Source organism: Anser brachyrhynchus, assembly GCF_964034855.1.
Source record: "Anser brachyrhynchus genome assembly, chromosome: 2".
Taxonomy (NCBI): Eukaryota; Metazoa; Chordata; class Aves; order Anseriformes; family Anatidae; genus Anser; species Anser brachyrhynchus.
In genome coordinates, this window is record NC_137695.1 from 86,392,106 (window position 1) to 86,408,059 (window position 15,954).

At 37.9% G+C, this 15,954-nt stretch overlaps 1 protein-coding gene across 3 annotated transcripts in view; it reads right to left on the bottom strand.

Moving 5' to 3' along the window:
* MTRR (5-methyltetrahydrofolate-homocysteine methyltransferase reductase) overlaps positions 1–15,954 on the bottom strand; it is a 25,604-nt gene continuing 9,650 nt past the window's right edge. For all 3 annotated transcript variants that reach the window (XM_080578377.1, XM_080578378.1, XM_080578379.1), the window contains exons 8-16: positions 15,468–15,621; positions 11,643–11,731; positions 9,836–10,016; positions 8,567–8,609; positions 6,369–6,555; positions 4,160–4,278; positions 2,670–2,762; positions 2,395–2,574; positions 1–1,434 (exon numbers count right to left, since the gene is read on the bottom strand). In XM_080578377.1, coding sequence (XP_080434503.1) covers positions 1,290–1,434; positions 2,395–2,574; positions 2,670–2,762; positions 4,160–4,278; positions 6,369–6,555; positions 8,567–8,609; positions 9,836–10,016; positions 11,643–11,731; positions 15,468–15,621 — 1,191 coding nt within the window. In that variant the 3' untranslated portion in view covers positions 1–1,289. The remainder of the gene's footprint in view (positions 1,435–2,394; positions 2,575–2,669; positions 2,763–4,159; positions 4,279–6,368; positions 6,556–8,566; positions 8,610–9,835; positions 10,017–11,642; positions 11,732–15,467; positions 15,622–15,954) is intronic.

The following is a 15,954-nucleotide window of genomic DNA, read 5'->3' on the forward strand; positions in this document are numbered from 1 at the left end:
TTTATTGTTTAAAAACATGATTTTATTCTGATCATAATTTTTCCATAAACATTTCTTGAATTACCTACAAATTAACAAAAAATCAGTAGGCAAATACAAGCCTTGGAATAAGTCATGTGGTTCTGATTATGCATTAAGGCCAAACAAAACGAGAGTTCTCCCAAGGAAATACACAACAATGTGTCTAAAACATTCTCTCATACCTTGTATTTATCTTCAAAGATCTAAGTATGACGCAGAACCGAGATGACGACGTGATTAGAAAAAGCAAAGGAAAGAGAGGAGAGATCTGAAGAGAAGTATAAATAACTTGTATTTTTAACTCTTCCAACTATTCGCACTCCAAACAGCCCTTGTTTGGAAGAAGACTGGATATTTCAACAACTTACTTTCAACAATTTGATTTCTGAAGTGGATTCTCTTAAGTGCGGGTAACTGCTTTAAAAACATAGTATTTCATTGCGTGTGTGCAACTTAAAAAAATATTACTTTAGAAATCTAAAAAAGTATTTACTAAGCAGTATTTTCTCCAGCAATCACATTCAACCCAACTGCTGATTTTTAAATAAAATTTAAAAAAATCACACAACAAACATTTTAGAGACAGGAATGAAAATAACTTCAAATGCACGAAAATCTAATAAGGATTAGCATTGAGTGTAGCAAAACTGAGATATATGAATGATGCAATGAAAAAATCTAAGTATTAAAAAATACAAGAGTTGAAATTCTGCAGCAAGTTTGTGTGCAATATTCTGGACCTTTATTCCTATCATTTTTGCACAAGCAAAAAAAGAAATACATAGGTATACACATATGTATGTATGTATACTCACGTGTATACATGTGTGCGTGTGTGGAAGAAAAATAGTCTTAAAAAATATTCAAATAAATCCTAGCAAGTCAGTAATGTATTTGATGATGCACAGATTACTGTGCATTTACTCTGTAGCTTATTTATACGTTGTAGTAAAAAATATACATGACCTAATGTAAACGTACAATTATACTTGTACAAGTGCAAGAGTTCTTACTTTCTATATGAAAGCAGTAGTCAGAGAATCAAGGCACTGATACAATCTATTATGCAACGTTACTAAAAACAATACACTTCACAAGACAGATTGGTTTGCTGTCCTTTAAAAGGTTTCCTGTATGAAAGATCAACAGAGAAAGTTAAAATGTGTGTGACAACAGCACTTTTGACAGTAACTTCTAGTCAAAAGCATAAATATGAAAGTAAAACACAAAATCTTTTGTGCTATAAGGGCATAAGAAAAGCTAAATATTTAGCTCCAAACATCCTGCAAATACCGTTTTGTTTCTCGAAGCATGGCCAGCATTTTCATTGCTTCCAATTTGTCAACTTCCATCTCCATGCTTAAAATGTCTACTACAGCATCACTTACACCATCAGCCATGTGCTTCTTATCCCTGGAAATAAAAAAGTAAGAGTAAAATGCATAATACTGTATTTTTCCTTTTATCAACAGCTTCAGAGGCAGGATAATATTGGAAAAGATATTAAACACAAACAAAAAAAATGTATATGGTATCGCAAGACATTCGCTAAGTCTTCACATAGATGAGCATTGACAAGAACAAAGGATTCTCTCAAACAAATGTTAAAAGATTTTCAGTGCATGGTAATACACATCAAAAAACTTGCACTGCCAGTTAGGCTGTCACAGAATAATTATTTTCTTTTAGGGAGAACTGGACCTGCTGAAGTATGATATTATATTCCCATATGGTTTCAACATACACAGAAACCTCACTTATTAATAATGCTATTTTTAATACAAATAATAGACATTTATTTCAGCAGGAGACAATACTGACATAAAGTTCAATGTTCAAACAGTTGACCATATACCAACAAACCTCCTAAAAAAATCCTGAAACCTCCAGGTAAGTTAGCCTCTACAAATAAGGCTTCCCACTGTAAAATATATTACTATTGGGGTACTTCATAAAGGCAACAGAATTTTGGAGTACGTAATGAAAAATCTTAATTTCTACATTCAGGTAGCATCCTGGCCCATCCAAGCCTAGAATGCAGCAGAGGTTTCTGCTATGTCACAGCTGTCCAATGTATCATCTCATGCATTCAAGTATCCCATTTTTTTCAAACACAATATATTAATTTGAATCCTACTACAGCTTATTTGAATACTAAATGAAAAGTAACAGGTGACTGAAACAAGCAGAAGAACTGCATAGCTACAAACTATTTCATAACTGTATTATATAAATGGACATAATGGACTAAATTCTGGCATTCCAGAAAGGCTGTTTCAGCATCACATTGATCCTGTCTTTCACACAGCTCAAAGTCTTTCTAAAGCCTCAAACTGTTCTCTTTCTGACACAGTCCATCTCCACTCTACTCACCCACATACATAGAAGTAACCGCTATCTTTCAGCAGGACTCTGGCAACTTCCTTAGCATAAAGCCTAAGGACATCTTGCACATACTTAGGCGGGGCTCCTTCTGCAGTTGAAGAGTCTCTTGAGAAACAAACCTTAAGATGAGTTAATGTCCCACTTTCAAGAAAACATCTGAGCTCATCTCTGAAAGGCAATAAAAAGTGTTAGTAATGGCCCTGAGATAAGCATCCCCCCATGAATACACATTTAACACAGGAAACATTAAATAGTGAACTTGCTTGAACAAATAGTCTCTATCATGATGCCGACAACCAAAGAACAGCCATGTGTCTCCAAAATGCCAGTCTGCATGTTCTTCCCTCAGCTTTTGCCTAAACAGCCAAAAGAAACAAAATACAATTAAAAAAAAAAAGAAGTGTGTTGACTGTATGTAAACCCAATGTTGTTTTATCAAGAGCAGAAACTAAAATTCCTGTAACCTTATTCTCACTTACAGTAGTGCTTTTCTGCCTGTCCAGAGGCCTATTAATGTGAAATGGCTTAAGGTAAGTAACAGTGAAACCTTTCTTCTCTGATTTTCTTGAGTACTCACTTTTGGCCCAACTCAAAATCAATTAAATTCAAAGGTTTTGGTGTTTTTTTTTGTTTTTTTTGGGTTTTTTTTTGTTTTTTTTTGGTCACAGTTTCATACGGGAATAGTAAAGACTGGCACTTCTGAACATCTCACAAAACACTTCTGACTGCTGAATAAGGAGATTGCTACCCCTTAACCCTCATTAGAAGCACTGTAAAAATACCCAGGGAAAGCTCAGCACAAACCATTTTTAGCATGCTTTTCATTTTGCTGTAGAAACCTCCAAGAGTCCATGAATAACAATCTATTTACCACTATACTATCAGAAAAGTTACTGTATTTTCTTGAAATAATGCTGAAGATATTACTTTACAGGGGTTTTAGCTGCAGCTTTCTAGTTATACTTTGAGAGATGTTTTATTTAGCATTGATTAAATGCTTACGAAATGCTATGGATTCTTTAAAATACAAAACAAAATAAATCTCAGAGATAAAAATACCTGGGGGATAAAATTAAGTTAATATTTAGTAGTATAAAGGACTGTACATAATGATTTGGTTAAAGCAGATACATGGAGTCAGCAGTATCATGTCAAAATACCACCTTTCTCTCAGAGCAGGTTAAAAATAATTATTACAGGATGCAAGAAATTCCATTATCTTGCTAGCATGAATAAGTCGCACAGAAATGATGTGTTGGTTACCTATAAAGCTTACATTACCACCCAAATATTCAATTCTTCCTGTTTCTTCTGAATGTACCTGTAACTCTTTGAACAAGCTTCTTGTTGCCTTACAAAATTACACTGCTGTAGTTGGGGGGATGAAAGCAAAGAATGCTGTCAGAAGATGAGCAAAAACCAGAGCAGTGTCCCTTGTCGTAACATCCACTAAATGCTTATTTTTGTTTGTTATGTTTGGTTTTGTTACCTTTTTTGCCTTGTACAGAGTTCCTTACGCATCACAAAGAGAAAAAAGGACAAAGTTGTAAACAACAGCTCATAAAAACATTTGTGATTTGCCCTTTCTGGTTTAACAAAGAAGAGGGGAGGAAAAAAAAAAGCCCCACAACATTTTTTTCCAAAAGAAAAAAAAAAAAGATTAAAAATAGATTAATTTTTCTACTCAGAAACCTGAGGCTGTATTGTTTTCAACATAGAAAGGTTGTTTTTCATTTAAAAATTTGGTACATACCTATGTTGCAGGAAACCAATAAATGGCGCAATTCCTGTTCCTGGACCAACCATCACAAAAGGGACAGAAGGGTCTGAAGGTAAGTGGAAAGTATTGTTTGGACGAGCAAAAATAGATATCTAAAATGAAATCAGACAAAATACAATTGAAGAGTATTCTTAAGAAGTGAAAATATCATGACATCTTTAGAACCTTCAGAATGTTTATGTGGTATGTGTGTACAGACACCCTTCCAAATCCTGAACTTCAGAGGTTACTTTTAATCCCAAACAGACGTGGAAAACAATTTCACTTGAGCTTCTGAAAAGCATGCCCTATTTACAGATCTATCAATCAATCTGGATAAAAACGGGGCAAAGCCAAACAAACATGGGCTTCTGAATATGAAAGCAGACTGCATCATAAGTTTGGTGAATTTCTAGGATTCATGGGAAGTGTGATGATGGTATACAAAAGGAAGCTAGGCTAGTTTACTGCTAACTGTTACAGGCAACTCATTTTTTTTCTTTTTTTCTTTTTTTTTTTTTTTTAAACAAAACAAAACCCACTGTGGACATTAAAGCAGAGGTGTGGATTTGTTTATAGTGAATTGAAGTCTACCGATACCAAGCTTGCTTTCTTAATTTTCACAAAAATTTCACAGGAACTCCAAAAGGTCAAACAGGTGAGGGGAGTCCAACAACTGCTCAAAGACCTTGGAAAATGGTTTATATCATTCCACTGGTAGACTCTAATTCTGATCACCAGATGTGTGTCAGAAAGGAAGATGTTATAATTTTCACAAGATCCATGCCCTGTTCTCTTACTGTATACAGAATGGAAGATGACCATTCTTAACTCTTTAGAAGACCATTTAGGAATCATCATCAGAAATAGCAGAGCTTCACCCATTAAAATCATAAGCAAGAATCCGATTTATTTTGCATATTAATTAGGAAACAGTCTGAATTCCCTTTCAAGTTTAAGGAGTTAAACACTAGACCAAGGTATTTAAACTTTGTTCTGTAAACCTGAGTGATTTAGCACTACTCCCCTTCTTATCATTAAATCCACTATAATGTTAAAAAAGACTGATTTTTCTGTTTGATGATGATTAAAATAAAATAGTTTAATTCTTGGTGGGGGGATGATGCTTCTATTTCTGTAATACTTACTATTTCAAACCACTCTTGAGTTAACAGACTATCTTTCCTATTAAGAATTCCAAATTTGTCATTCCTTAAAAAGAATAATTCAACTGGTATACACACTTGTTCTGTGAAATAAATTAATCTATTTTTGCACTTATCCATTTTGTATTGCTATTCCATATATTTTTGCAATCTATGCGTATTGCTGAACATTTATCTATTTTGAATTCTGGCTTGCACAGCAGATTCAAATAGTTCTGAATTTTATTCAGACTCAATTTGTAACAATCTTTTTTTTTGTTGGTGGTGTTTTGTTTTTTTTTCAGTCCACCTCTTCCCCATGTTTGAGCTTTAACATTGCAAATCGACAATACTTTAAATAAACAGAGATGTGAATACTGGAATAAGATGCATCATGCACATATTAATCGGTTTTTCCCAAGTTACTTTTTAAAAATTAAAAATAACTTACATGGGTTTTCATTACATTTTGTCAGACCAAGACTTTCTATTATCAGCACAGTTTCCTTGTAACCAAGTTATATGCTTGTTTCCATTTTTCTTAATCAAATATATATTAGAATATCAACAGTTCTTTTGTCAGGTTATATGCAATACTATATAAAATATATTTTGCGATATACAGTATGACATATCTTTGGTTGGAAGGGACCTATGAGTATTAACAAGTCCAACTTGTGACTCTGCAAAGGGCAACCTAAGAGGTAAACCCAATGCCTAAGAGCATTGTCCAACTCTTTCTTGAACACCAACAGGCTTGGAGCTGTGACCACTTCACTGGGTTGTTTGTTCCAAGGCTTGACCACCTTCTCAGCCAGCAGCTTTTTCATGTTAGCTCGTGAACTTTTTTTCCTGAACTCCCCCGATGAAGCTTTAAGCCCTTCCCTCGTGTCCTAACCTACTACAAAATGAACACGCATACTACTCCTGCCAAAACATCTGCAGTACAACGATCTGTAAACATCTGCATTTCAACAATCTGTAACAATGAAACCTGCAGTTGCTTCAAAAAATGCACAAATATAACAGTTACGGGAATTTAGACTTTACATTCATACCTCTTCAGTTGGAGGGCTTCCTCCTTTCGTATACAGGGTGTTTTTATTGGGGTGCAGTAGAGGTGCAACTAACTCAGCAAGCCAGCCTGTACATACTCCTTTCCGTGAGACTGGTCTAGTGGGACAGGCAGGAAACTCCACAACATTAAACACAAAGGACAGTTTTCCTGGCTGATACAAGTTTGAACTGTAAAGAAGCAAATATTAAAAAAAATAATATTAAACTTAATGACCTGAAATAGCTCTGCTATCTTACAGCAGGTCCATTTTCAACTCAAACCACATTACCAAAATCAAGATATGTTGTTACCTATGTAGTATTTATACGCAGTTAGAAATTTTCTTAGGGTTGGACTCAAACACCAATGCCTACAGGATTCAATCAGAATTGCTTTCTGTAAGATTTACACATGTGAGCTTGCTCTTGAGAAATCTACCAGCCTCCTACCAGACACTCAAAACAGCATTGTTTGAAATAGTCAAGACCTGTGTTTTGGTGGTGGTGGTTTTTGATTGGTTGTGTTGTTGTTTTGTTGTTGTTGTTGTTTTGGTGGTTTTTGTTTGGTTGGTTTTTGGTGATGGTGGTGTTTTTTGATTGGTTGTGGGGTTGTGTTGTTTGTTTGATTTTGGTAACCAGGACATAATCACTTTTTCCCTCAGATTTTATCTTTCTATTCTCTTTCTTCTTTAGATCTACTGCTTTCACTGGATGGTCTTGCAGAAGATCTGAAGCACTGCTCATGTTACTGTGTTCTTTTTCCCTTACTGTGAAATAAAGTCAGTAGTGTCATAGGCTAATTGGGAATGAAAAAAACACCGGGCAGGAACTGCCTCCTAGTGTAATTTCTTAGGAAGCCAGAGGGATTCCTGTGAGGAAGAGGGAGCTAGGCAAAGAAGCATCTGAGATCGTAAGCCTCAAGAAAATAATAATGCAAACATCCAAAGTTAAGGAAGGCTGGCCCTCTGGAGAGATGTGCAGCAACTGTGTTAAAGAAAAACAGCTGGACTCTAATATCCAAAGAAAAACTACACTCCACACACTGTCAGGTCCTGGCAGTGAATAAGGCTCTATAGCCCCACTGAAGAAGTAGAAAAGCCACGTACTTCATGGGCCAAGACTCATCTAGCCCATCAGTGACTACTCTGCTTTGCTCAAAAGTTACATTAAATACATTTCACTGATGACCAGGTACATCAAAAAACAAATTCAATCCTCTAGGAGAGGACTGAAGTATATGGTGAAGACAGTAACAAATTTCTTCACTCAAGGTTAGCTACACACTCCTTTCAAAAACTGAAGGCAGAGCTGAAGGCACTCTGACTTCCTCAGCCAAATGAACACAGACATGCAGAAACAGTTTTGGCCCCAGGGAGTTTTATGTGTTTGCCCACTTGTCTTCACAATGTGGGAGTGTCAAGGTTTTGGCCGGGATAGAACTAATTTTCTCTGCAGAGGCTCACCCAATGCTGTGTTTTGGATTCTTGATGAAAATAGTGGTGGTAACACACTGATGTTTTAGCTGTTGCAGAGCAGAGCTCACACAGAGCCAAGGCCTTTCCAGCTCCTGGTGCTGCCCTGCCAGCGAGGAGGCTGGGGGTGCCCCAGGAGCTGGGAGGGGACACAACCAGGACAGCTGGCCCAGGGATGTCCGGTATTGCGTGGGGTCATGCTCAGCAAAGTTAGGGTAAAGGAGGAAGAATTTGGAATGACGGCATTTTTCTTCTCAAGAAACTGTTACGCCCAATGAGCCCTGCTCTCCTGGAAGTGGCTGAATGATGGGAAGTGGCCTGCCGATGGGAAGTAGCAAACAAATTCCTTGGTTTGCTTTGCTTGCACATGTGTTTTCTGCTTTACCTGGTGAACTATCATTATCTCTCAATCCAGGATTTCTTGTACTTTTACCTTTCCGATTCTCTCTCCCACCCCACCTGGTGAGAGTGAGAAAGTGGCTGTGTGGTGCTGAGCTGCCGGTGCGTTAAAACCACAACAGGGAGAAAAGGGTGAGAAAATGGAGCATCAGGACTTCAGATTTCAAGATGATACAGATGAATTCAAGAGTAAGTGGTAAATCACATATTCTAAGCAAAATGGCCTTACAAAAACAATTTAGAGTTTGCTCTCTAGAAGATCATAGTGTACACACTTAAGAAAAAAGCACACAAATTACAAAAAAGATACAACTTGAACACGTCATTACCTTGAAACTGAATAGAATCTGGCTTGCAATTTAGGAAGATGTTCTGAAAAATTAAAGAAAATAAATTATCATTTATTGATTCACTCCAGTGAAAATCAAAATATCATTTGAGTGTTTACACTACAACGGGTAACAAGCATACTGTAAGTTTACTCTATTAACACTGAGTATTTCTTTCTCATAAATAAGGTATTAGGACCTGAACCCTGTTAGGAATATTTTTAGACTTTGTGGAACATGTCAGAGATACAATAAATAAGCCCATAACAGTTACTTTATGGGGTTATTGGTTATTTAAAAACAACTCTAAAGGTACACAGAAGAGATACCAGTAGTTAGTGGGGAAGGTGAAGCTTCAAGATTAATTTTCCCTGCCTTTCATCTGAGTGTGGTTTATGGAGCTGAAAAGTTCTGAGAATAGGAATTAGTTTATTGAAAGTTTCTGCTATACAAATGTCCTAGAAGCAGACGTGGCAGTTTAACTTCAAACTCCTATGAACACCTATGTAACTTTTTGAAATCACAGCTAAAAAAAAAAAAAAAAGTTGTAGTTTGTAAGTGTTTTTGCTTTCAGTGTGAAAATTCACGTATTCGTATAGAGTGGAGCAGAGCTTGTATTTACTTATTTTATAAATCCCTACAATTTACTAAGAGGGAGTAATGAAGAACACGATCACAAGGCCATAAAAAGCAATTGTTTTGTTTCATATAATGAAACAATAAGAAATTCTGGTTTTTAATCTGGAAAGTAACTGTCAGTATTTTCAGATGCACTTGAGATGGCTACATTTCAAGGCTCATTCCTTCCATGTTTTATACAAGGAACTTTGCAAGTTTGTTGTGCGTAACATAAACACAAATGTACTGGAAAAAACTTTCTATTTTAACAGATGAAAACACAAGAAAAGAACACGAAGGCAGGGATATCAGGAGTTGTAAGAACATGGCTTTTTGAATTGTAACCAGTTGATGAATTACTTCTTACAGACACTAATTCTGCAAGCACCTTATGCTTATTTTTATGCACAGGAGCAACCCAGAGTCATTTGAAGCACAGGTATGTGACTAAAGTGCAGAATGAAGACCACAGACTACCACTGGAGAACAGAGTTTTGTCCCCAACAATAGTTTTAGTTTGATCGCTGTGGATGCCACAATATTTCTATAGTGGTAACTGAGCCGTCACCCCCCATCCTGAGAAACCGAACACTTAGTTTGATGCATTTTCAGAATGAACTAAATCCAATTAAGTCTAAATCAGCCACTTACCAATTAACAGGTTAAGTGAAGGCTTGCAGCTTGGAAAAGCATGAAGTAAATCCAGCAAGCAAACATTCGACTCTCTAATAAAACGGTTATAATCAGCGTTTCCTTGTCTGCTGCAAAGCTCCTGAAGCCTCCGTTTTTCTCCTGCATTACTGGTGCACTCTACAAGGGCTCGCAAAAATGCCTGGAGTGAATAAAATAAGAGTGGAGGGTAAAAAACATAGTCCCGTTGGACAAACCTGGGAAAAGCCTGTGTTGCCTGGGGATAGGAAGCAGTCAGCCTGTAGGCTAATGAATAATACAAATTATTTTCCAATGTACACTTTCACCTATCATGACTTTTACAACCCTCCTCCCCATCCCTCAGTGTCTGGGGCAAGCTAGCAGGTCAAAAAAATCCTACTTTGCCTGACTGAGGGAAGAGACAGATAAAAGGCATTTCCAGATAAATCCCAAACTTATGAAAGACTTTATTTATGTATTTGCACTTCAGTAACAGCCCCATAACACAAATTAATCCAAGACAAAACACCATTTGCCAAGTTACAGAAGCTGGGAAGGGAGTAATACAAATTCTTAGAAGCAGTATTACTGTAAATAAAGTACGGTATTTATGAGTCATGTAAATGTCACTGCGGTGTTTTATTCTGTACTTTATACCTATTTAATGGTAGTGCAAGCTTTTCTTAAGGGAAAATTAAGTACAGCTTGCAATATAAAGCAAAAATCAGACACAAGTAGTTCCAGGGTTTGTTTTGTTTTGTTTGTTTTCCAAAAGGCAAGGTGGAAATAGACACAGTGCTTAAAAGGTAAGTGATCCAAAATACCCAGTGCAATCAGAGGACTTACTCTACACAAAAAAATACTGGAAAAGTAATTGGAGTTTGCCCAAACACCAGATTCCAGAAAATAGTTTTGATTATGGAGCTACAGGACACTCCATTTTTAACAGGAAACAATGCAGATAGATTATATGCTTGGGTGATACTCCCCAGACAGCACCCTCTGCCTACTCTTATTATTGAGAAAAAGATTCAAAAACAGTTACATGTAGTACTGAAAAGGTTGTCTGAACTGAATGATTCTCTTCTACAGTATATTGCCTAATAATGACATATGCTGGATCCTACGGTGAAATTCGCTTGAGTGAGAAGTCCTTCCAAAAACTGACTTCCTTCACAGATCCAACCGACACAACTGTAACTTCATGCTTCACACAAATTTATCTTTAAAACGTGTTTTGACAATACCAGAAATACCCATGCATTTCTAGTTGCAAGTTCCTGATTTTTTTCCAGGCACAAAATGCAAGAGAAATAATAAACACACATTTTGAGAAAACGCAACCAAAAATCTTTCTTTGAATTCTGCCAGTTACTGAAATGCTCAGGAAAAGCTTTAAAATATTTTGAAGGCATTACGTGATGCTTGTATAGAGCAACATGTGTCCGGTGACCAAACAGGACAGACATGGGTCCTCTCTGATTAGAAGGAATGATTTCTATTCAATGCCTACAGCCAGGTTCTGTCAGCCTTCCAGGTTATCTGGAACCAAATATCTAGCACTTTTCTATTTAGTTCCAGATTACTTATGAATACAGAATGGTAACGGGGATTTTGGTATCTCATAGTTTGCCCAATAAAGCACTAAGAGCAAAATTTCTTGGAACAAGATATCAGCATGCAAGCTGACAATCCTTATTCACCAAAAACACAGTAACTACACACAAAGCAAGGACAGAACTTCAAGAAGCCACACAGCGTAGAATTACTATGGATTTCCCTTCAAAAGGGAAAAACAAACACACACCTTTTTGGGAATTGCTCTTATTTCCAGACACCAGGTTAGAATGAATCTCAGAGTGCTCCTCTCAGGGATGTGTTGTGGACGAGCTGCTCCTAGTTTAGGGGGTAGGAAAAAAAACAAACACAAAAATACATCTATTAGCATCCAAAAATAGCATCACAGAACTCTTGTTCCTTCAGGAAATACCATATACCTAAGCTTCATTCAACTCTGTATGATTGAGCCCAACTGATTTGTGGCAATTATAAACTAAACAGTAAGATGGTTTTCCAAAGAAAAGACAAAAAGAAGTTATCAAGAAAGCAGGAAACAAGAAGAAAAGTGTAATACATGAGTGTTCAAATATATATATATATATATATTTTTGGCTAGGCCACTCAAGGCCTTTCTGCCACTTTTCATCTTGGAGAAATGCTGACGAATGCTTACAAGGAAAAGGATCATCTACATTTTTTCCCCCTCCATGAATAAACACTCCTGAAAAATCAGAACATGCTGATGTTTTCTAATGATCTAACCAAAGGAGTATTTGGCTACCTCTTCATGGAGTCAGCCAGGGTCCAGAGGCAGCATTTGGCTACCTCTTCATGGGTCCAGCCACGCTCAGCCTTGTGACGTGCCATGCTAAAGCAGCTATTCCCCATTCTAAACTAACCCCAAAAGCAATATAAGATCACTTACTTGACAAAATTTATTAACAAGGTCTGCAAGTCCCAAATTGTTTAATTTACAGACCCCACTTGCATGTTGGGATTTCTCTTGATATTGTTTCTTGGCTTCAAGTTCTAGTTACTCATTCTTACTGTACTTTTCTGTTTTCAAGAGTCCTTTAATAAAATTTGGTCTACGAATATATCCATATACCCTTGCTAAATTATGTTTTTGTATCAGCATTACTTGACTGAACTCTTGCTAAAAAGAACAAAATTTACTTTTAGACAGTAAGAGGATTGACAAAATGCACGAAAGAAGCATCCATTTTCATATTTATATGAACTTTTTCTTGAATACGCTGACAGCATTTCAAAATGAAGTACTTAATCCTCTTCCAAGGATGCTCATACGTACAATGAAGGACAACTACGGGAAAGCAGTATTTGCCCAACAGACTATGTGCCAGACTGCTAGATAATTTCTCTGTTCTGTCCCCTCACTTGATCTCACGTACTTCATCAGAGAATTCACAGGCTGAATAAAGAGGTTGTAAAAACAGAATTCAGGGGAGTTCCTGGTAAGTCTTGCAAATGCATCTGATGCACGGTCCCTCTGTCTATACTCCTCACTTCTCCCAGGCTTTTCAGCTATCTTCATTTAGAGGATCCACAGCCATAACGCTGACTGCAAATTCCTCAGTAAAGTGAAAACAGTTGAAGGGACAACCATCTCAGAAGGAAAGCGACTCTGGAATATTGCCAGGAATTGTGAAGCTGTGTTACACTGCTTAAGCCTTTGGTAGGGATATGCAAGAGCAAGTAATGATGTTAGAGTTAACTTAATGAGTCTCTACCCACCAGCACAGCTCCAAAGAAACAAATTTGGGCTTAGTACTAAACTTAGTTCATAATTGTGTCTAATCTATGACTGGAGGCCAGTGGATCAGCAGCAACTTGCTAGATCAAAATAGCTTTGTTTGCTGTTCAAACTCCTCCCCCTCTGTTTCTCCCCTTTCTAGGGATGACTGGGGAGCTTGTTCCATGATGACTTTTCCTGAATAAAAACTCTGTATCTGACAGTAATTTGGCTGAACTGCTAGTTTAAGTAGAGTTGAAGCAATTGGAATTAAGTTCCTTAGTGGAGCAACTGCCTTTTTGCCAACAAAGATGACAGATGTGATTCTGGCCTGGTATACAAGACATGTAAAAAGTCAGCATGGCTTGCTTTGGGTCACCCAGAAGACTCGAGAGCAGAACCAAGAACTTTGATTCTTTGTTCTACAATGCAGTGCTGTGATCTTCCTTTCCATTACTATTTATTAAGATTCATAAACAGCCATGACATTTTACATACAAATACAAGACATGGCAAAAAAAGGTAATAAATTATGTCTTAGTTTCATCTTTTTTCCTGACTTGTGCTGTATTAAGCGCTCAGAGATGCAAGCACCTGGATTATTGACATTTAGGATGAGACCACTCATATTCAATATTTAAAACCATTATTTTACTGGCGTTTCTCGATCTTGCCAAGGAAGGACAGTTAGATCTTGTTATACAAGGGAAATGAGGAAGTGAAGCTATGTTCACTTGGCTACACAGCCTCTGTTCCACACACAAAGTGCTCTGACGCTCATGAACTCAAAATGCCCTGGTCGGACAGCTTTACACCCTTCCTGCAACATCAATGATTGCAAAGAAAGGGAGCTACTGTGGGCAGACAGGAAAGAGCACGTCTTTGTACCTAGTGAAGAAGACTCACTTTGAACATGTCCTCAACTTACAGAGATTCAAGTTTTATGCAGCCAGGTAGCAAGGCTCCAATTTGTTCTGAAAAATTAGCTTTCGGGAGGGACCAAATTTCAAGCCCACATTCCTATGGAGATCTGATGCTTTTAGCCCTCCCCTGCCTCCTCCAACTGTTTCATTTGAAGCTGTACTTGACACTTTAAAAGTGTAAATAATGCATACAGAATACCTGAGGAATCCCTCCACCACACCCGACCTCTTGCTGCTTGCCTGTGGCAAGGTGTCTGGGGGCCCTGGACTAGGTGACCCTGTCTAGAGATTGGGGGTGCACAAGAGCAGCCCTGATCTGAAGGAAGACCTCTGTTAAAAAGCTTTGTTTTGGAAGGGGTGTTTGCTGCAAAGGAACAAGTGCAAACAGGCTCCCCAAGAGGTAGGATGCAGGGGGAGGGGAACCAGCACCAAGAGGCTGGATAACAGCCGGATCGTCTCTGCAGACACTGGGCTCATCCCCAGCACAGGGACCAGCAGCTTACACTGCACCAAACCCAACTGGTGACCCCCAGAGGTCAGCTACTGGAGCAAGAAACCTAACCCCTGCAACCACCAGAGCTTTCATACACCCTCTACACTGTAACAAGCCTTACGTGGGGACAGTGGATGGAAATGGTATGACTTGGACTGCCATATAAACCCACCTCATTAACAACTGTGTTACTGACCAAGGCCAGAAACAGGGGGCATTTACATCTCACACTTAAAGGACAATTTGTGCAGCTCTCAATGATCCATGGAATCTTTCAGTGGGAACCGATTTACCCATGGACTAGAGTAACATCGAACCCTACCCCATCCTGCAGAACTGAAGGCACAACTCAGCAGCACCATTACGACACCAACTGCACGGCAAGAGGATAGGAATTCTGCCAGGTCCCGTTGGCAGTACATGAGCATACCTTGAACCTGTAGCTACCCTTTCTGAGTGAGACCATAAAGACTCCATAAAACGGATACACATAGGGCAATAAGCCCCTTAAAAGGCACCTTGCAGCAGCACTAAGTCTTCTGCTCTGAGAGTGCAGCCCTCCCAGGATGTAAGGCAGACGAATGTGAAGTGCTGTACAAGGAGAAATTTTACTTAGAAATGTTAGGTTATATGCTTAAAGGTTTACCTCCACAAACATGAAGGAGCACAGAGGAACCCCAATAGCAAACTAAAGTTCCCATTCGTAAGTTAACTCATCTGCAGTAAAAACAAGTAGCAGCATTTTGTGTCCTCTCTTGCCAACATATCTCTGACTTCTGAAATGCCTCTCCAAAATGACAGCTGTGTTCCAGTACTGAACTGAAAAATGTTGAGAAATATGCATACCAACTACTACTAACACACAAAGGAACACTCGTTCATGACCAGTGCATCACACCTTACCTTTCTTTTTAGTGTCCTGCTTAATGTTTACACAAACAAAGCACTCTCCTCTTTGAGAAAGTCCCAAGACGTGAAGAAGTTCTTCCACCTCATTGACATTGTTGGGACATATTACACAGAAGGCATCTCCAGGTTGGTAGTCAAAGGCTGTATTCTGTTTAAAAATATGAAATCATTTCCACAAAATTGCAGGATAAACCAAAGACAACAGCATCCCTATGCCTAACAGCAATCTTCCTGCTATCACAGTCGCATGAGGTATGTTTTTTTTTGCTCTGTGCTAGGACTCTGTCTGGATGATATCAGAAACTAATACTCATGTTTTCCTTGCTGCTTTAACTACTGATTAGAAAAACTTTTCCTCGTCTGGTTAAAATATTTGTACACACTTTAATAAAAGCCACTGAGCAGTCTAAACAGAAAAATTACTCATTAACAGGAGGTGTTATACAATCAGCCCACATCATTAACTACCGATGTACTTTGT